The following is a 22,440-nucleotide window of genomic DNA, read 5'->3' on the forward strand; positions in this document are numbered from 1 at the left end:
TAATAAAAAGGATTTTATTTCATTGTGGTTCAGTGGTTAAATCCAAACTGAAACTTAAGAAGTGAAGAAAAAATAAAAAAAAAAATTGTTTGCGCTCAGCGCCATCTGTTATTATAAATCCTCAACACTCCCCACTTGAACTCCTCCGAGTTCACTAAAATTTTAAACATAAAAATTAGACAAAAATAACATAAACATATTAAAAAAATAACATTTAAATGCAAATAAATTTGAAATGAGATGCAAATATTCACTTGAAAGAAAATTAAAAAAAAAACATAATCTAATAAGAAAATTAAAATAAAAACATTATCATTGTTCATTTCAGTCATTGAGTTCTAAAGGATAAATAAGTTGTACAGGGCGTTTATACTCGCCGTTGGATTTGCGAATAAGGCAAGATCTTACAAGTCCATCACGCCCTTGAAATACTTTTGTTATGATACCTATGTCCCATAATAGTTTTGATTTTGTGGTGCCCTCCATCATAACCACATCTCCCACTTTCAAACATTTTGTTTGGTTAGGAGAAGTAAAGTTGTGTGCAGATCTCAAATTAAACAAATAGCGCTCCTTCCAGCGCTTCCATAAATTAGCCAATAATGTAGCCTGGTATTCTTTTCTTTTTATAAGAATCTTTTTGGTGGATTCTCTATAGATGGTTTCTATGAAATGGGCTGGATACTCTGCCTTTTCTTTACCAGGGGTTAAAAATTGTGATGGGGTAAGAATTTCCGGTTCACCAATTTCGTTAGTGACGTAGGACAAGGGTCGAAGATTAACGATGGTTTCGATTTCAGTCAATATAGTGGTCATCTCTTCAAAATTTAAGAGAGCTTTTCGAAGTATTTTCTTTAGAGGCTCTTTGACACTTTTTACCAATCTTTCATAAAATCCTCCCCACCAAGGGGCAAGTTGGACGATGAATTTCCAGGATATTCTTTTAGCAGCAAGAAAGTTTTTGAATTCGGAATTTTCCAAAATATCAAATAATCTCTGAAGCTCTTTATCTGTACATTTAGAAGTCTTGGCGTTGTCGGAGTAGATTGTATGACAACCACCTCTTCTAGAGAGAAATCTTCTGAATGCGAGCAGAAAATTTGAAGTAGACATGTCTGAGACTAATTCAATATGTATTGCTCTCGTGACTGCGCATGTGAACAAGGCTATATATGATTTCTCTATTCCATTTTCACCCTTGATGTAGATTGGTCCGGCAAAATCAATTCCGCATACAGTAAAAGCAGGAGTTTTACTAATTCGATCTTTTGGAAGCTGTCCAGTCATTTGGGTAGAAGGCTTGGCTGTGTATCTGCGACAAATCAAACACTTCGAGACAACCTTTTTTACTAATTGTCTTCCTTTAGGCACCCAAAATCTTCTCCGAATTTGTACTAGAGTGCTCTCTACTCCAGAATGAAATACATTTTCGTGTTCTCGCTTGACAAGCAACTCTGCAAATTTAGACTGCCTTGGTATGATTACAGGCTTTTTCTCATCAAAAGAATAATCTCCTTCGTCCAATCTTCCTGTGATTCTCAGGATACTTTTTTCATCAAGATAAGGAGCTAAATTGAAAATAGTAGAAGAAGCTGGAATAGGCAAACTAGATTGGAGAGCTCGTATCTCACTTTCAAAGAATTTTGCTTGAGTAAGCTTTACTAGAATATCTTCAGAATTTCGGAGCTCTTCTGCAGTCAGAGTGTCCATATTCGGCTTAACTTTCTTTAAACAGTTCAAATATCGCACTACCCACGCTATGATTCTAACAACTTTTTCGAGGTTGCTAAAGTTAGCGATATTTATCAACTCAAGTTCTTCACCATCTACACAATTCATAACGGTGATTTCATTTTTACGATACTCAATTTGTTCATCATTTTCTTTGAAGAGTTTCAATTCTGGCCACATTTCGGTCGGAAGCGACAACCAAGGTGGCCCCTTCCACCAAATGTCGGAATTCTTTAATATACTCATGGAAGCACCTCTACTAATAAGATCGGCAGGATTGTCAATTCCGGGGCAGTGGAACCAGTCCTTAGGTTGAGTAATCTCTTGAATTTCTTCCAATCGGTTACGCACAAATTGTTTAAAACGAATGGCAGGAGTTTTTATCCAGCAACACACAATAGAGGAATCGCACCAAAAGAAACTGTCACACGGAATTTTTATGGCTCTAGTAATAGTTCGAAATAATCTAGCAGAGAGGAGGGCACCTAGTAGCTCAAGTCGTGGTAATGTAATCATTTTGATGGGAGCAATTCTACTTTTAGCTGAAACAAAACATGTAGAAATATGCCCATCACTAGTTTCTGATCTAATATATGCAACTGTACCATAACCCTTTAAGCTGGCTTCAGAGAAGATATGTAACTGTGAACTTATAATTTCTTTGTTACCTGCTTCGAAAAAATAATAACGCGGTATTTTCAAATCATTAAGTTCACCGAATTGTTTACATATTTCGCGCCACTGATTTCCCATATCTAAGGGTAGCTCTTGATCCCACTCCAATCCGCTTTTCCAAATGCTTTGAACTAGAGATTTTAGAAGCATTGTAAAGGGTCCCAAAAATCCTACTGGATCAAAAATACGCCCAATGATTTTCAAAATAAATCGTTTTGTTATTTGCCCTGTGTCTATCAATTTTAACAGATATTTGGACTCAAAGTAAAATACATCTTTTTTAGGATCCCAACAAACTCCCAAAACTTTAAATGGAAAGCCTGATTGACCTAACGATTCCTTTTCATTCTGAACATCTATACCTGCATTCTTCCATAATTCGCGTAATTTTTCATCATTTGTTTGAAACTTTATCAATACCATGCCCGCATCCCGAAATATTTCAACACAATCAGAACTTATTTGAAATGCTGTATCTGTACTGTCACTTCCCCCTATGACGTCATCGACATATACCCTTTCATTTAGTAATTCATACGCAAGAGGCTTTGATTTTGCAAACTTTTTAATATGCTCTTTAATAGTAGCCGCTAAAGGTCTGGTTTCTTAGGACAAGCGCCTTATCTGGGCGTCAGCGGGACGTCAACGTCACGCTGACGCCAACAAAATACTGGTTTGTTAGCTCAATGCCTGGTTTCTTAGAACTAGCGCCTTATCTGGGCGTCAGCGGAAAGTTGACGTAGATCTGACGCCAAAAAAATACTTTTTTGTTAGCTCAGCATGAGCAGTCGGTCCAACGCAGACATTATCTCTCATTGCGCATGCGTTAATAACGTAAACAAATATTTATTTTGAATTTGTATTTATTTTGTCATTGTCGACCAGTGTTTTAGAGAACAAATAATGACTTCGTCCAAGAAAAAACACATTATAGCTGAGCTAAATGAAGAGTGCTATGTTTAATGTCAAAATCAAAATCTTGGCTGATTTCAATGTGCTGTTGGATGTTGTCCGCCATTGCTTCTGTGGTTAACGTCACGTTGTAATCCAACTACAGTTGAGTTGAACGGTAATTGCAGTTCAAGATGAGCGTACGATGACGTATACAATCTAACTCACAAATGGACCAATCAGAGGTTAACGCTGATTTCCAGCTGACGGCGTCCTGTCCTAAGAAACCAGGCCTTAAGAGAAAGGGGCTACAGTTGATACCAAATAGCACGCGGCAAAATCTATAAATTACTGTAGACGAATCATTATCGGGGTCATCTGACCAAAGAAATCTTGTGACATCTCGATCTTCTACATTAATCCCTATTTGTAAGAAAGCTTGTTGCACGTCCCCTATAAAAGCAATCTTGTTTTCCCGAAACGCTAGCATAAGTTCATATATATCTGGGTATAAATTTGGCCCAATATACAAACAATCGTTAAGAGACATTTTTCTTATGCGCGGAACCGTCAAATACAATCCTTAATTTGCTAGTTAGTTTATCGTTTCTTATAACCGCCCTATGAGGTAAATAACATTGTTTATAATTTTGGGGATCAGTGTTTTTAACTTTCTCAATTATCCCTTCATTTTCGTAAGTTTTTATAACTTTTTTATATTCTTCAAACAAGGATTTATCATTTTTAAATCTCCTTTTTAATTTGTCAAACCTCTCTGAAGCCAGCTATAAGTTATCATTTAACAAATGTTTTGTATTTGGTCTCCAGAGAAGTCGCACACTATACCTATTATTTTCAAAAAGCAAATCAGAATTAAAACCTTTTAACAATTCACTTTTATTATCAACTTTTTCTTCGTTCATAGTATTTATTCCTAATCCTTCAAGGTTCCAAAACAAAGAATAATCAACATCAGATATTATAGTATTGTTTACAATCCTACTTAATTGGCAATTATTCATGAATCTCCCTTGAACCACAAAACCAAATAAACTATCGGTTGCAACGAGCCCTTTTCCCAGCCTCAAAGACGTATCAAAGATTACGTCATGTAGGAAATCGGCGCCGATCAAAATGTCTATATCAGCAATTTCTCCGGTATCCGAAAGAAAAATATTATTTTTCCTTGCTAATTGTTTAATTCTCTCATGGGGTGCGGCTATTTTTCCCACACGTTATTTTTTCTACTACAAATGCTTCAATGCACACATTTAATTTTTTATCGTTTTTGTTCTGAAGATTCACTTTCACTAAATCATAAGAACACCCCTTGGAAATTTTTTCTCCAAAACCGAAAACATGCAACCGTTCAGTTTTAATGGTCCTGAGGTTCAACTCATTACAAATATCCCGTTTCAAAAAACTGCGATGGCTACCAGAGTCAAATAAAATTCTAACCAACTTCTTTACATTACCATAAATCAAATACGCTAAAGAAGTCTGTAAATATATCATTTCATTTTGTTTTCGTTTCGAAACACATGAAGCGGTAACGGATGCCAAAGTATCGTCTTTCTCTTTTGACTCATTATTTATTGCTGATTTATCACAAATTAATTCGCTATGCGGTTTCTTACATAATGTGCAAATACATTTATTCCAACATTTTTTGGATGTGTGATATTTCTTTAAGCACCGGAAACAGCGAAATTGATCTTTTAGCGTTTGTTTTTTTTCTTCGATGGTCAGAGAACAATCTTTCGATTCGTGATTTTTGGAATTACAAAACAAACAAAATATGTTGTTAGATGCCGAAACTAATGCTGAGGAAGATGAGAACTTCCGATTATAATTATGTTTACTATGGCTCTCCGACCGTTGCTGTGTTTCAAAATGAACACTTTGTTTTTTAGAACTATTAGACAACACATGTGAGGCTTCTCTACATTCTACCTCTTTTCTAATAAATGAAATTAGTTCATCAATGTCAAAATCTACACTTGATTTTCTATTTTTATTATAATCTATATTTAAATCCTCTGGTAGCTTTTGCAAAATAACAGGACAGAGTAAATTACCATAACTACCTTTTGTTACATTCATTGATTGCAAACTGCGAATGTGGATTTCACATTCGTCATATAACTTACGTAGAGCTTTAATGTCATATGAATTTCTTACAGAATTAATTGATAAAAGTTTATTCATTTGACTACTAATAATTAAATCTTGCCTACCAAATCTTTCGGTAAGCAACTTAATAGAAGAATCATAATTACTTTCAGTTAATGAGAATCCAGAAATTGCACTCAAAGCAACTCCCCCTAAATACATCTTAAGATAATTAAGTTTATCAATTTTTTTAAGACTCTCATTACTATGTATAGCTATGTTATAGCTATTCCAGAAACTGTGCCACACACAAGCATCACCAAAAAATTTGTTAATCTCCAATTTAGGTAACTTAACGTTAGCAACGTGCGAGATATTTCCATAAGTTATATTTTCTTGTAAATTATTGTTACCACTATTAACCGTTACTTCCTGTCTTGTAGTCTGGCATTTCATTAAATATCTTTCGATTTTGCCTTTATAAGCCACTACTCGATCTTGATACTCTTGACTTTGTATAATTTCACTCTCTAATTCCTCGCTCTTATCAAAATAATTTTCAATTTTCAAATCAACAGCCTTTAAAGTTTCGTTTTTATCAATTAACTGATTTACTGAATCATACAAATCAGGATAATCAGGAAGTGTTTCTAATAACGATTTATCAATTTTATTTATTAATTTTGTAATCAGCTGTCTGATTACAGCTCTTTTGAACTTTAATTTTTCAAAATCATCCATTATAAACAGCTCGCACGTTACTCTAATAAATACAATACAATTAATGCAATAAAATATCAAAATAAATTACCGACTTAAGGGAGACCAAAACAAAACAAATGTTAACTTACATTTCATGCAGGTGGCCTATTTCCCGGCCGATGCACCATGATTCGAATTCCACCATAATTCGACAATAATTACACAAATTGTAATAATAAAAAGGATTTTATTTCATTGTGGTTCAGTGGTTAAATCCAAACTGAAACTTAAGAAGTGAAGAAAAAATAATAAAAAAAATTGTTTGCGCTCAGCGCCATCTGTTATTATAAATCCTCAACAGCCTAAGTTAGTAGCGAGCGAAGCGAGTTTGGTTTGTGAAGCCATGTAAGATTTGGTAGCAATTTTCGGGGGTTGGTGAACAGGGGGTGCAGCCCACTTGTTATATAAAATACGATATTAGACACTGAAATAAAAATTATCTGAAAAATTGGGAATCAAAAGTTTTATTTAAATATGCTGATTTTTGTTACTTTTTCTCTTCATATTTTACAGTTCAACACATTTAACGTAAGGTTTGAAATAACATTAAAACATAAACATGCATTATTTGATAAAATATTTTAATCACTAATCTAATACATTTAAAAGCGGAATGATTTCGAAAATATTTATGCGCGTTTCGATCGAGTGAATGCCCAAACTGTGAGATGTACTACACTGCTCAAAACAATAAAAGGATTTCGTATAAAATAACGGTATGAGCAAATTTTCTTGTGTGCGAAAAAAGAGAGTCACAAATAAAAATTTCGTGTCTCTACGAAATCATTTAACCGAATTGAAGAGTTGTTGGTCGTTAAAGGTGATCAAACACAAGCCGAAGTAGCAGAAGCCACTGCAGTTTCACAAAGTATGATTTCCAGGATCTGGCAAGGGCATAAACATGCAACAACGCGCAATGTTGACTGTTATTTAACGGCTCGGAGACATCGAAATATAAATGTCAACTGGCACCACATTTTCGATATAAACTGTCCGAAACCGCTTTCTCTCTGTACCCTTACGAAAATTTAAGGTATTTTTTAGGTATCGAGGCTGTTTTGAGGTATATTTAAGGTAGCTCAGAAAACAGCGATAATCTCATACTATTAAGTTGTGAGTAGTCTTTGTCTCTATTTTAGTATTTTGTCGAAAGCGCTTTTTTTCACGAATTTATATATTACGAATTTATTTGACGATTTTTCCCATTTTTTGACGATTTTCATGTCATTTATTTGAATTCAAATTTATTTTATTGACTTAGTATTTACTAAAAAGATGTAATTTAAAAAAAAAAAACGTTTTAATATGGATTTGAATGATTGTTTTGAATTTTTAGAATTTTGTGCATTTTCAATGTACCTAAGTTAGTAGCGAGCGAAGCAAACCATATAAGATTGCGTAGCAATTTTCGGGGGTTGGCGAGCAGGGGGTGCAGCCCACTAGTTTTAAAAATAAATCTTATTTTCAACTTCAACATTTTTTCTGTATTCACATTAGTTAAGAGAATGTTCTTTAATACATAGAAGTAAAATTGAATATTACGAAATACAATTAAAGCTGAACTGATACGCTTTCTATTAATAGAATATTATAATTATAGTATTTTTTGTTGTTAAAGAATTTATTATTTAATCACAGATATAGCATTGCCGCTTAATTATTCAGATAGTTTTACAAAACAGAGTCTAATGCAACATGTCCTTTTTTGATCCTTGTGCCGATTCTCTAAGCCAGTGATTCTCAATCACTGTGCCGCGGCACTTTTGTGTGCCGCCAAATATTAGAAATGATACATTAAAAATTATAATGCTTTTTTTTTTTTTTTTTAGTGAAGTTTAAATTAAAGAAAAGTGTATCTATATATAATATTGTATATATATATAATATTGTATGTATATAATATCGTATATATGTAATATTTATAATTTTTCTACGCTTTAACCGCATGAACATCTTTGTCAGCGATTGTCTTGTCTCTGACAATCTTAAAATAAGATGGAAGTGTTTAAATTGTCTTTGACACACAGTTTTAAAAAAAATGTTAAAATAAGTAGGAAATTTAATGACTATTATAATTATTAATTAACAAAGGAAAGCAAGCTAAATATTAACTTACAAACAGAAATAAAAGCTAATCATTAAACTAAGCTATGCAATTAATAAACAAATTAACAAAGGATAACTAACAAAAAAGTAAGCTAACAATTAATAATTAGCAAAAAAACTAAACAAGAAATCACAAAAAATAACAGTTAATAACTATAGAAAACAAAGTAACAATTAATAACTAGCAAAAAAAATGTCTTACTAAATAATAAAAAATCAGTCTAAAGAAATAATTAATCCCTTAATAAACGTGCTTTTATAGTACATATTATTATCACAAACTATTTAACACTGTGTATTATAGGTAAGTAAACAACTTTTAATCTAATTTTTTTCATTGTGTGCCGTCAAATTTTAAAATCGTTAAAAGTGTGTGCCGCAAAAAAAAAAAAAAAAAAATAGGTTTAGAATCATTGCTCTAAGCAAGTGTTTCCCAAAGTGTGGTACGTGTACCCCCAGGGGTACGGGAACAGTTTAGGAGGGTACGCGTTCTTATGGGACATATTTTGCAACAAACGAAACTTTTCAAAAACTTTATTTAAAAACAAAGCTAGCCATGAAAAGTTTTGAAAAACGTATTTTTCTATTGGCTATTTTTTGCCGAGTTAACAGTTAATAATTATAATTATAATAAAATTCACAACTGGCTGTTGACACCACTATAGTGGTGTCAACAGCCAGTTGTGAATTTTAACTTTTGGGCAATTTTTTATAGTAAAAAATTCATTCACTTTTTTATTAGTGGTACTCAGCGTTACGAAAAATTTAGAGAGGGTACACAAAAGTCATAAGATTGGGAAACACTGCTCTAAGCCCTTCATTCAATTCAGTTCTCTAAGTTTCGCTATATACACATTCATAAATTGTGTTTTGTTAGATAGTCTTTCAGTTTTTATTTTTTAAATAATATTACTCAATATTTTGCTTCCAACTACAGTTCTCAAACGCTTTGAGGCCAAGATTTGCGGAAAAATTTGGGAAGGTCCTGGCTACAGCCACTGATTGGGAAGGACGAAAACCTAAGATAATTGACGTGACCAATTCTTTAGACTTAGAGACCCAAAAATGTGCCAATTTGTTTTACCAATTCAAATAAAATATTCATAGCTACTTTTTGTTTTATTCCTCTGCATTCACACCTTCTATATTACAAAGTACGTTCATATCAGAAGGGGAATTTTATTAAACCCATAATATTTCAACATATTAAATTACTAATTTTCAGTGACTGAATCCTGTCTGAAGATCAAATGTGCATTGCTAATGCTAAAAAACAAGAAAACTAATTTACATACATGTAAAATGTGGTTATTTTAAAACAAGCAAATAATCTTTGATTTTGATTTATAAATCATAGTTGAGCTGAAAATAATTAATTATCATGCCTTACATTAATATTCACTTCTTTCCATTCACCTACAGTGCTTACACCTATTCCTATTCACCTATTCCTATTCACCTATTTTACACTTAATTAATTTTTAAATTAATTCCTTAGCAAATCATAATTATATTTTTTATTTTGGAAACTGATTAAAAATATTTTTGAGTACTTATTTTTTGTTGAAAAATCTGGCTATGCGCCCTGTATTTTGAAAGTATGGCTTAAATACTTGTAGATATTTTATTCTAAGGCAATGTTAAAAACAATATGAAATATTTGCTCACTAGTTTACAGAATGCTTATTGTCTAGCATGCGAGGAAATAGTTAACTTTCTGTTAAATAGCCACAGACTGAGCAGATGATGTAGCTCTTTTCAAGATATCCTGAACAAATTTTGCGCAATACAAATCGATGTTTTTTTTTTTTTTTTTTTTTTACTCATTATAAATCTAATTAATTGAATCTGCAACTATACAGCCTGGAGTGTAATTAGCGAAATAAAATCTGAAGGTTCAAAGCTTATATACCAGACATGTACATATATCCTACAATACCCAGTGAAAAAATTTTCTTGAATAACGTATCAAAATTATCGATCAGCGTTCTGCCATATCTTTAAATGCTTATTAATATTTGTTATATGAATAACGTGATGAAAACATTCATCGACATTCTACTGTATCTGTAGACGCCGTGGAATATGTTTTTTTTTCAAACTCGACATTCTACGGCTTTATTGAAAAATCGATCCATATCACTTTTACAATGTCGTACAACAGTGTTTCCCAAAGTGTGGTACTCGTACGCCCTGGGGTACGGGAACAGTTTAGAGGGGGTACGCGTTCTTATGCGAAATATCTTGCAACAAACGAAAATTTCAAAAAAATTTAATTAAAAACAAAGCTAGCCATGAAAATGTACGATTACGTATTTTTCTATTGGTTATTTTTTGCAGAGTTAACAGTTAATAATTAGCGGAGTCAATAGCCAGTTGTGATTTTTAACTTTTGCGCAATTTTTTTACAGTAAAAAATGCATTCATTTTTTTATGAGTGGTACACAGCGTTACGAAAAATTTAGAATGGGTACACAAAACTCATAAGTACAATATAACTCATAAGTACCACTGTCGTACAATATAAAAAAATCGGGCGGGTTTACTTGGATAGATGTTTCGGAACAACATCGATCGACGTCGTTAGCGAAGTTTTTGTGAGATCGATCGATATTGAGTGCTACTTGGGATGTAAATAATGCTTCTTCGAAGAAGGTTTAGGGCATTTTCAGCATGGACGGAAAGGAAAATCTCTGATGTCAAGTTTATTGTGCTCTCGAAATAGTCCTAAATCGTAAATTATATTGTAATATGAGATACTCATTTACAATATAAAAATAGGGTTAATATAAAAAATACTACTATATACTTTATTAACTCTAATTTACCCAAGTACTATTAACTATAGCATTAAAATAAATTAAAATGTTTAAAACATTATTTTCAAGTAGTTAAAATGTACACTAATCCATTATGTCAGCTTTCTTCATAACATTCATTTGGGTCACCTAGAATTTCTATATCTGTACTGAAGGATCAAAACTGGATTTTCAACAGGGACTTACCTGGCAGTTGTGACAATACTCAGGTCAGAACGGTGAAAAATTCAGTCAATGTAGAAGCCTTTTTTCCAAATTTAACTGATGATCATAACCTAAAACAAAACTAAAAGCATTGCAACTGGATATACAAAACACGAAGCACAATTTGTGTTACAATACAACTTGTGCTTTTCACTATTATTCTAAATTTTAATATGAATTTTATAAATATCACTTATAGTAGTAATGTTATCATTGCAGCATCAAACAAATAATAAAATATGTAAACAGAAAACTTTAACACATGTAAGCTTATTTTTAAAACTAGTAATATAATAAAATGTAAATCAATATTTTTATTTTAATACTATTTAAGCATATTCATGCAAAGAAAGTTTATAACTTAAATGGTTACTTTAAATTTACGGTACAAAATAGTATTAATTTAATCGTTTACTCATAAGAAACAAAAAGTAGTTTCCTTCCAGCCTTGTATTATTAAAGTTATAACTTATTTGTTATTCCTATTTCCTTTCAAATAATATTCAAGAAAATTCAATAAGCACATGTAATTAATTTGAATATGTTTCCATACTGTTATAACTATATCCAATATTATAATTAAGAGCACAAAAAAAATTGCTTCAAATAAAAACCATTCAACAAATTCCACACAACTCCCACTTAAGACATACAGGCACATTGAGGCTGTTGAAGGAGCTTTAAAAGTATGCATTTCATTAGTTGATGACAAAAAAGTCATAACCTATAACAATACAACACATCATTACATTACAATGAGGAACCTGCATGCTTCGGGTAATCGCAGAATGTTGATTATTTTGAATAGTTTATATCTTAAAACTCACTAAAATCAATTCAGAATTTAAAAAACTGACCCGAATATTAAAAAAAACTTAATTAGCCCAAAACGAAACTAACATCATGTGACACAAAACGGGGCGTGGTTTGCTATGACGTCAGGATACAGTATCTCAGCGAGCGGAAGGAGTTAAACCATAGCTTTCTATCGAGAAAAGTGACTTTGTTTACATTTGAATTTCATTTATTTGAGTAAATTGTAGTAACGCTGATGACAACCACACGTTTTCGCCGTTTCGAAACATGAAGGGAGTCGAGGTTGTACTGTATCGTGACGTCATCAGAGCGGATGGGATACCTAGCAGCGATTTAGGGGGCGGGGCTAATCGAGCGATTTTAACTATTAATAACAAAATAACTAGTTATCGCACAGGTCTGAAATTGGTGTCTATCTTCATAGAATGTCACGAAGTTTCATTTAAAAAAAAAAAAAAAAAAAAACATGCAGGTTGCTCATTGGTACATATTTGTGCTTCCTCTCAACTATTCAAATTTTATTCAAGTCCCTTCATATTATTTTAAACTATAATATCAGTTTTCAAAATGTCCTTTATAGTAATGTTTAATAAGCAGAATCTCTCAAATAATAAGAAATGTAAACTATATGATTTATTAACTCTAATTTACCCAATCACTATTAACTATATCAGTAAAACAAATTAAAATGTAGAATTTCTATTTCTGTACCGAAGGATCAAAATTGGATTTTCAACAGGCACTGACCTGGTAATCCTGACAATACTCAGGTCAGAACTGTGAAAAATTCAGTCAATGCAGGAGCCTTTTTTTTCAAATTTAACTGATGATCATAACAACCTAGAACAAAGCTAAAAGCATTGCAACGGGATATACAAAACACAATTTATGTTACAATACAATATGTAAACTAATAATAATAAAATATGTAAACAAAAAACCTTTAACTCATGTAAGCTTATTTTTAAAACTAGTAATATAATAAAATGTAAATCAATATTTTATTTTAATACCATTTAAGCATATTCATACAAGGAAAGTTGATAATTTCAATGGTTACTTTATTATTATTAATTTAACCTCCAACCAAAATATTATTAATTTAACCTTCCACTCATCAGAAACAAAAAAGTGGTTTCCTTCCAACCTTGTATTAAAGTTATAACTTATTGCAAATAATATTCAAGAAAATTCAATACACAAAAGTAATTAGTAGTATATAGGGGGGGGGCTACAGGACACTTTTGCCCTTCCCTATATACTACTATTAATTTCCTATTTTTTATATTAAAAAAATTTAAAATAGGCCTATATTTTACATTTTTATACGAAATATCAGTATATTTAAAAATTCTTATTTTTATATTAATAATTTTTATTTTATTAAAAATCCTGTATTTTATATGTTCTTATTGAAAATATCGTTTTTTATTTTACATGTAATTCATAATCGTAATATTTATTTTTACCTTTAAAATCAAAAATATATTTTCCATTATTAATTTTTCTTATAGCTTTATCAGATAATTCACCATGACATTTCGAGAGATAAAAATCTTTCTCATCATTGTCTACTTCTAATCTAGCTATAATAGAGTCACCGTATTTTGTATTTATTTTTCTCAGTGATATTAAATTATATTTACCTATCTCGAGTTCATTTAATTTGTATGTTTCAGGAAATCGTTTGAGGTCATTAAATTCTTCCATTTATTTAAGAACATTTTTTGTAATATAATTTTATTATCTATATCTAAAAAATAATGGGGTCATAAAGTTAGCCATAAAGTTTTAACTGACGTTTTCTAGAACTAGGATAAGGAACTTGATCAAAAAAGTCTCTAATAATTTTTACTATTTAATTAAAACATCATTAATTAATTTAGAAAAAAATGGCAAAATGGCCTACCGGATTGATGTACTGAGACTCCGATTCCTACAGCTGTTTACGAATTCCAGAACCAGAGTCCCAGTACACCAACCCAGCCTACGTGGCCGACACTATTATAACATTACATATACATTATTAATACATAAACAATATAAACACATAAACAATACAAACAACATTACATAAACATACAAACAACATGACGCTCTGTGGGATGTTTTATAATATGGCTTTATAATGATCTCCCCTATTGACGCTTAACGCAAATAACACTCCTGCTACTCACGAAAGCTTCTGGGGATCGAACCAACGATCTACGTGATGCTAAGCTTAGACTTAACCACAGAGCTACGGGGTCCCAGCCTGAAGAAGAGCTTTTATTATTTTAACAAGAGAAAATATAAAACTTTTTGATTTCCTTTGAAACAGTGGTGTCATCTAGTAGTATAAAAGAAACACTGACATTAAATTAATCTAATTATCTATATCTATTTATAATCTCTAATTTCATATGTTATTTTTTTAATTATTAATATAAAATTTTACCAGTAAATATCTTATGTAAATAAATGGAATCAGTTTATACAGAAATATTTGAACAAATTAAGAATAAAAAAATAAGTTACGATTCAGAAGAAGATGAATATTTTTATGACACGAAAGATTTTGATATTTTTTTAAAACAGAGATACAATTCTAGAATTAGTTTTTTTAAAAGGTTAAAACGGAAATTGAACTTGGTTTTTACAGTTGAAACAGATGAAATGTTTTTAAAATTTTTAGATTATATGTATTTTAAAAAGAGTTTAAATTATAAATATTTTATGAAAAAGATATGTGAATATTATAATATTTCTAACAATATTAAGTTAGGTAGTCCTAAAAAACAAAACATTTATGATGAAATTTGGAATTCGTTTCTTAAAGAGACAGAAAAGTATTTATAAAAACTCCATTTAATAAATGGAAGATAAATTTTGTTGCGATTGTAAGACTTTGAAATCAGCTGACGAATTTTACAAATATAAAAAATATTTATTTAAAAGATGTATAGATTGTGATCTTAAAAGAAAATATATATATTATGAATGCGATTGTGGCAAAAATTATACTTATTCACATAAACAAAGACATTTTAGAAGTAATTTTCATATAAAACGTATGAACTCCTTTTTATAAAAGTATTTATAAATTTTCTTCCTTATAAATGAGTAACATGACAAAGGAGTTCAAACACTTGAGTAATGTACTCTCAACTTTCAGTATTAAAAAACTAAGAGAATTGATAACTAAACTTAAAATTTCTGTCCTGACTGATAAGAGATTAAAATCAAATATTATTGAATCAGTAGTTTCTTATATCAAAAGTACAGGAAATTATAAATCTGTTTTATCAGATTATTTAGGATTAGATGCTACTAACTATTTAGATCGTAAGAGGAAAATATTTATAAATCATCCAGAAAGTAGAAAGAGAATCAAGAATTTATTTGATTCTTATAATTTAAAATATAAAGATGGTAAATTTATACCAAAAGTAGAAAAAAATATTTTAACTGAAACTAATTTAAATGTTTTGTATAGGCCTCAAAAAATAAAAGATAAGGTAAAAGTAGAGGTAAATCTTAAAAATTTCTTTAAACCAGATTATAAAATTATTGAATTCAGAGGTCAATATATTGAAAAATATAAAGTTTATAGAAAACAATATAGAGTGGTAGGATCTAAAATTTTACCTGAACAATACTATAATATTTTAAGAAATATATTTAAAAGGGCTATTGGAAATATTATAGGAAAAGTAGATGTAATTATACATAATCCTAAATTAAATGTACCTTTTCATGATAAAATGATGTCAACTAAAACTGCTTTTAATGAATACATTGATAAATTATCCAACCAAATTGAATATAAAGAACTGGATATAACAGAGTGTATATTTGATTTTAATGTCATCGAATTACCTCATGGTGGTAGACACAAGGCTTTAAAAATGTATTCTGAAACAGATCCAGCAAAAAAGAAAAGTATTTGTCAAATAAAAAATGATGATAATATATGTTTGGCTAGATCAATTGTAACAGCTTTAACTATCCAAAATCCTGAACTGTTAAGTGATAAATTATGTACTGAAAAATTATCAAGTAATGAAATAATTTATATTAAAAAAGGTCGTGTTTTACAAAAAACATTAGCTATAAAATTACATGATGTATGTAAAATTCCTTTAGAAGTGTGTAGTTTAGAAGAAGTTAAAATATTTGAAAAATTTTTAGACATTCAGATCAATATAGTTTGTAGAGAAAATGGTAATGAAATTATATATAATGGTGATTATAAATCAACATGTATTTTTATATATAAGAATAGAAATCATTTCGATGTCATTACATCAATGACAGGATTTTTAGGTAAGAATAATTATTGTAATTATTGTAAAGTGGGTTATAAACGTTCAAATCAACATAAATGCCCTTTAAAATGTGATAGGTGTTTTGTTAAAGAATCTGATTGTGAAGGAGAGGAAATATTTTGTAAAAAATGTAACCGTAAATTTAAAGGAAAAGGTTGTTATAATAATCATAACAAATTTTCAAAGAAAAAACCTAGTGTTTGTAAAGTTTTATGGAAATGTTTAAAATGTAAAAGAAATATTAATAGAGAGGACAGAGACCCTGATGAACATATATGTGGTGAATATCGTTGTAATAATTGTTGGAAATGGGTTATAAAAGGTCATGAGTGTTTCATGAAAAATGAAAAAAGTAAAGGAGGTGTATGTGAAGATAATTGCGTAAAAAATGAATGTAATAAAAAAGAATGGTGTGAAAAATGTAAAGATGATTATACAGAAAAATACTTATTTTTTGATGTTGAAACCCAGCAAGATACAGGAATTCATGAAGTGAATCTAGTTATATGTCATGATTTTCATGGAAACGAAACAGAATTTAAAAATGAAAACGATTTTTGTGAGTGGTTATTTGATGGATATACAGCTATAAACGTTGGATATACAGTTATAGCTCATTATGGAAAAGGATTTGATTTTCAATTTTTAGCTAAGTATTGTTTTAAAAAACATATAAAAATATTCACAATTTATCAAGGAAATAAGTTAATATATATGAAAGCTGATGAGTATAATATAAGGTTTATTGATTCTATTAATTTTACAATGTGTCCACTTAAAAAATTTCCTAAAACATTTGGTTTAAATGAACTGGCCAAGGGTTATTTTCCTCATTTATTCAACAAACAAAAGAATCAAAATTATATTGGTAAATATCCAGATAAATATTACTATGGATATAATTATATGGTTAATGAAGACAGGAAAAAATTTGATAAATGGTATGATTCCATTAAACATGAAACCTTTGATTTCCAAAAGGAATTTATAAAATACTGTAGATCTGATGTAGATATTTTAAGAAAAGGCTGTATAGAATTAAGAAGATTATTCTTAGAAACTGTGAATGTAGATCCGTTTAAATATGTAACTTTAGCTGGTTTATGTATGGCCATTTACAGAGATAAATTCTTGAAAGAAAACACAATAGCTATTGATGAAATTGTCATTCAAAAAGATCAGTACAGTAAAAAATCAATAGCTTGGTTAGATTACATATCAAAAAAGGAAAATATTAATATACGTCATGCTTTGAATGGAGGAGAGAAAAAATTACAATTAGGTGAAAAATATTATAAGGTAGATGGATTTTATAAAAATACAGTATTTCAATTTAATGGATGTTTCTGGCATGGATGTAACAAATGTTTCACTAGAACACAAGTAAACACTGTTAATCAAATGCTCATGGAAGATTTATATAAACGAACTAAGAAGATCAATAAAAATATAATTGAAGCGGGTTATGAATTGATAAATATCTGGGAGTGTGATTTTGATAATAATAAGGATATGAAACAATACATGAAAAAAGAATGGAAGAGAGATTTTATAGAACCTTTAAATCCTAGAGATGCTTTTTATGGTGGAAGATGTGAACCTACCAAATTAAAATATGAAATGAAAAGTAATGAAAAAGGTAGATATATTGACGTATGTTCTTTATATCCTACTGTAAATTATTTTGATAACTATCCAGAAGGTCATCCAATCAAAATATTTAATCCTAAAAAATACGATGAAAATTGGTATGGATTAATAAAATGTAAAGTACTTCCACCTAGAAAATTATATCATCCAGTATTACCTTATAAAGAAGAAAAATTAATATTTTCATTATGTAGAACTTGTTCTGAAACAATAAAATGTAATCATTTCAAAACCACTTTAGAAAAAAAGAAATGTGAAATTTGTTACGAGATAAGAAATTCAGAATGTAAACACGATGATAGCGATAGATGTATAATCGGAACTTGGACTACCGAAGAGATCAGATTAGCTATTAAAAAAGGATATAAAATATTGAATATTCATGAAGTGTGGCATTTCGAAAATAAAACGAATGAACTGTTTAAAGAATACGTCAAGACGTTTTTAAAAATAAAATTAGAAACCTGTGATAAATGGAAAAATAATTTTAAAAATGAAGAAGAATATAGAAAAGTAGTTAAGGAAAAATTAAGTATTAATTTAGATAAAATTGAAGAAAATCCAGGTTTGAGATTCATAGCTAAAATATGTTTAAATTCTTTATGGGGTAAGTTTGGTCAAAGAAATAATACGAAACAAACTGAATATGTGATGGAAATTGAAGATTTTTATAGAATTATTCTAAATGATACTATTAAAGATTTGAATATGAATTTTTTAAATGACGATTGTGTGGAAATGAGTTATAAAATGAAAGATAAATTTGAAAAAAATAACTTCAATACTAATATATATATAGCTGCTTTTACAACTAGTTCTGCCAGAATTAGATTATATGAAATGTTAGATAAATTAGGAGATAAAGTACTTTATTATGATACAGATAGTATAGTATATATAGACGACGGAACCAATAAAATTGAAACGGGATGTATGTTAGGAGAATGGACTGATGAATTGGGAAATGATAAATATATTACATCTTGGATAGCTGGAGCCTCTAAAGATTATGGGTATAAATTAAATGATAAATCTGTACATGGAAAAGTAAAAGGATTTAAAATGTCTTATCAGAGTGAAACCATATTAGACTTTGATAATAGGACTAAAATAATAACAGGTGAAACAGATTGTTTAGATGTAGAAATCAATCAGTTTAAAATCGAAAAAGATAGAAATATTTCAAGTATTAAAACAAATAAACGTTATACCTTTGGATACGATAAACGTAGACTTTTAGATAATTATGATACTGTACCTTTTGGCTTTTAAAAAATATGGAGAGATTTAAAAATGATTCCTAAATTAGTATAATATTTTTTTCATCTATCCAACTATTAAATTCTTCAGGATAACCTAGCCATTTTACGAATAACTTATTATCTTTTCTTTTTATTATTTTTTCAATCTTATATGTTTCATTTTTCTTATTATATTTTACTAATTCTTTTTCATAATAAGTTCCTTTAATTTCTTCACCATTTAAATCTTTCACTCTATAAGTTATAGGATCTGTTTTCAATATTTCAGATATTATAAAAATTTCTTCTGTAAATGTAGGATGATAACCTCTGGTAAATGTTTCTTTATATTTTGAAATTCTAACTTTATCACCTATTTTAAACTTTGGTTTCTTTATTTCTTTTTTAGAAAATAAATTATTGTATACGATACTTTCATTTTCTGTCCGACTGGCTTGTGAGGGTGTCATTTTAAAAGATCGATGATAAGAATTATTATAATTATAAACTAATTTATCTAGTACTTCTAAGTATTTATTTGTATTATTTGCTGCCATATATTTTCTTATTTTTCCATTAATTGTTCGATTAAATCTTTCAACAATAGAACATTTTATTTCAACATTTTCAGTAGTAAACCATTGAATATTATTATCTTTGAATAATTTTTGAGTATCTTTATTAATAAATTCCGTACCTTTATCCGTTTGTAGTTTCTCTGGAATTCTTTCTTTAAAAATGAGTTTAAAAGCTTTTGTTACTTCCTCACCTGTTTTTCTTTTAATAGGAACACACCAAGCATATTTACTAAACATATCAATAACTGTTAAAATATAATTAACTCCGTTATTGTATTTACTAAAAGGTTTTATAAACAATAAATCCGCTTGCCATTGATCATCAATATGAGATACATATATTCGTCTTCTTTTAAATTTTCTAATGAGAGGTTTATATCTAGTATAAACATCTTGTTCATGTAAAAAATCTGTAATTTGTTTTTGAGATAAACCTGTTTTTCTTTTTAATTCATTGATACCACAATAACCTTTTTCGGGATCATAATAAACTGTTTTTATGACCCCGTTTTCTTTAAAAAAGTACTTTTTTTAGATCCACAAACTTCACATATACCTTTCCTCGTCAATCTTCCATTTTTAGAAGTTTCTTCATAAACATCTTTAGTATTAGTAAAATTTTTACATTTTAAACAATAAATCATACCCATACCAAATGTTCTTTTGGCTTTGATAATAGGTTTAACAATTCCTCTTTCTATTCTTTCCCTGATTGTAGGATTTGGAATTGTATTTAACTCTTCTATCATATTTTTATCACATACATCATTTCTAGTTTTAGTATCTTTATTTTTAAGGTAACAAACATCATGTTTATATGCAATTTCATCTACTCTGTTAATGGGCTTACTCCATTCTTTATATGTTAAATCATCGTTTAATCTTTTCTTTCCATGTAATAATTGTGTTCCAGGTCCTGTAAATTGATGTCCTGGTAAATGCATTTCAAAGGGTAAATTATTTATTGTTGAATTGATAAAGCCAGATCCTTTTTGACCACATTCTTTACAACAAAATTTGAACTTTCCGTCTTTACTTAATTTTCCAACTTTGAATATATTACTTTTACACGTCATTTATAGGTAATAAAAAATTATATGTATTTGTAGCCATTCAATTGAGTTATAACTTTTTCTGTGAATAAAAATTCTTTTCTCCAAATATTCTTCCATTACACAAATTCTTTATTTCGGTACCTCATATTAGGATTGACTAAATCTAAAACTAAAAAATCATATGGTTTTTTGATACAGTTCTTATACATTTTATTAAATTCTTCTTTTGTTAATTGACCATCTATTTCTCGTATTATTTGTTTAATTTCTTTTTGTTTCATATCGAAAAATATAAAATAATCGCTGTTACTTCTGATGGTTATAGGTATTTTATAATAGTACTGACTTATATAGATAAGGGATGTATTTTTCTTTCTTCCTCGTATAAAAAATTCTTCTATAGATTGTTGATCTTTTTCACATATACAATCATCAAATACAACTAAATTCATATAGGAAGGATCCAAGCCATCTACGGTAATAAAATCCTCTAGTTTGGAAGAAAACAAAACTTGATCTTTTTTAAATTTTTTATATTCTTTCAAAACTTCTTTTTTATTCTTTAAGCCTTTACATTTTTGAATATCTTCTAATTCTACATCTGTAAATTGAATGTATTTTTCTTGTAATTTTTCATACTTAGATTCAAATATGTCTTTTGCACACATGTAAAGTCTATCAAAGTGTAAATAGTCATAAATTAAATTGATTAATAAGTTCGATTTTCCACTGTTGGAAGCACCATTTATGATTAATCTAAAGGGATGTATAGGCAATAGAGGATGTTGATTTGGATCTTTAAATTCATCTGGTTCATTATAGTCTTTAATTACAATTTTAGAATACATTTATTAATTAAAAAATAATCTACTGCGAGTAAAAAATAATCTACTGCGAGTAAAAACTATTATTAAAATAAAAATATTTTTTTTAAATAATTTATTCTTTTAATGGTTCATATAGCGGTACTCGTGTATTATGACAAATTTCAGCAAGAAGTATACAAACTATCTTTTCTTTGTTTGAATTATAAAATTCTTCTGGTAATATATTACTTTTATTTTTTATTAAAAGACAGAAATCTATTTTAGAAACAAATTCTATTACAAAGTCTTTATCAATATCTTGATATTGTATAATATAATCCCAATTTACATAATCTTGAAATTTTCTTATAAGGTTCATTGATAATTTTTGATATCTAGATACAACATTCATATTTAAACGGTCATTATAATTTTCTATAAATCTTAAATCCAATTTTTGGAATCTTGATATTTCATACCAAGTCACTTTATCTAAATGTCTCTCAATAAAACGGATAGATAAGGTTTGGTATCTACATATTTTTTCCCAATCTACATCAGAGGCATGTTTTTCAATAAAAGGTTCATTGAGTTTTTGATATTGAGAAATAATATACCAATCATTTGGCTGTACATATCGTTCGATTAAAACTTCAGATAATTCAGAAAATTGAAACACATATTCCC

The 22,440-nt window shown here is 29.1% G+C and overlaps 1 protein-coding gene across 1 annotated transcript; it reads right to left on the bottom strand.

Annotated features, from left to right (window-relative positions):
- Positions 1–324: 324 nt before the first annotated feature.
- LOC147807572 (uncharacterized) lies at positions 325–2,247 on the bottom strand. Its single transcript, XM_087166693.1, has one exon. It carries the CDS (start codon positions 2,245–2,247, stop codon positions 325–327), a length of 1,923 nt encoding a protein of 640 aa, XP_087022819.1.
- Positions 2,248–22,440: the final 20,193 nt, after the last annotated feature.

This window comes from Parasteatoda tepidariorum, chromosome 6 (assembly GCF_982258835.1).
Source record: "Parasteatoda tepidariorum strain Cologne lab strain chromosome 6, Ptep-v5.0, whole genome shotgun sequence".
Classification (NCBI taxonomy): domain Eukaryota; kingdom Metazoa; phylum Arthropoda; class Arachnida; order Araneae; family Theridiidae; genus Parasteatoda; species Parasteatoda tepidariorum.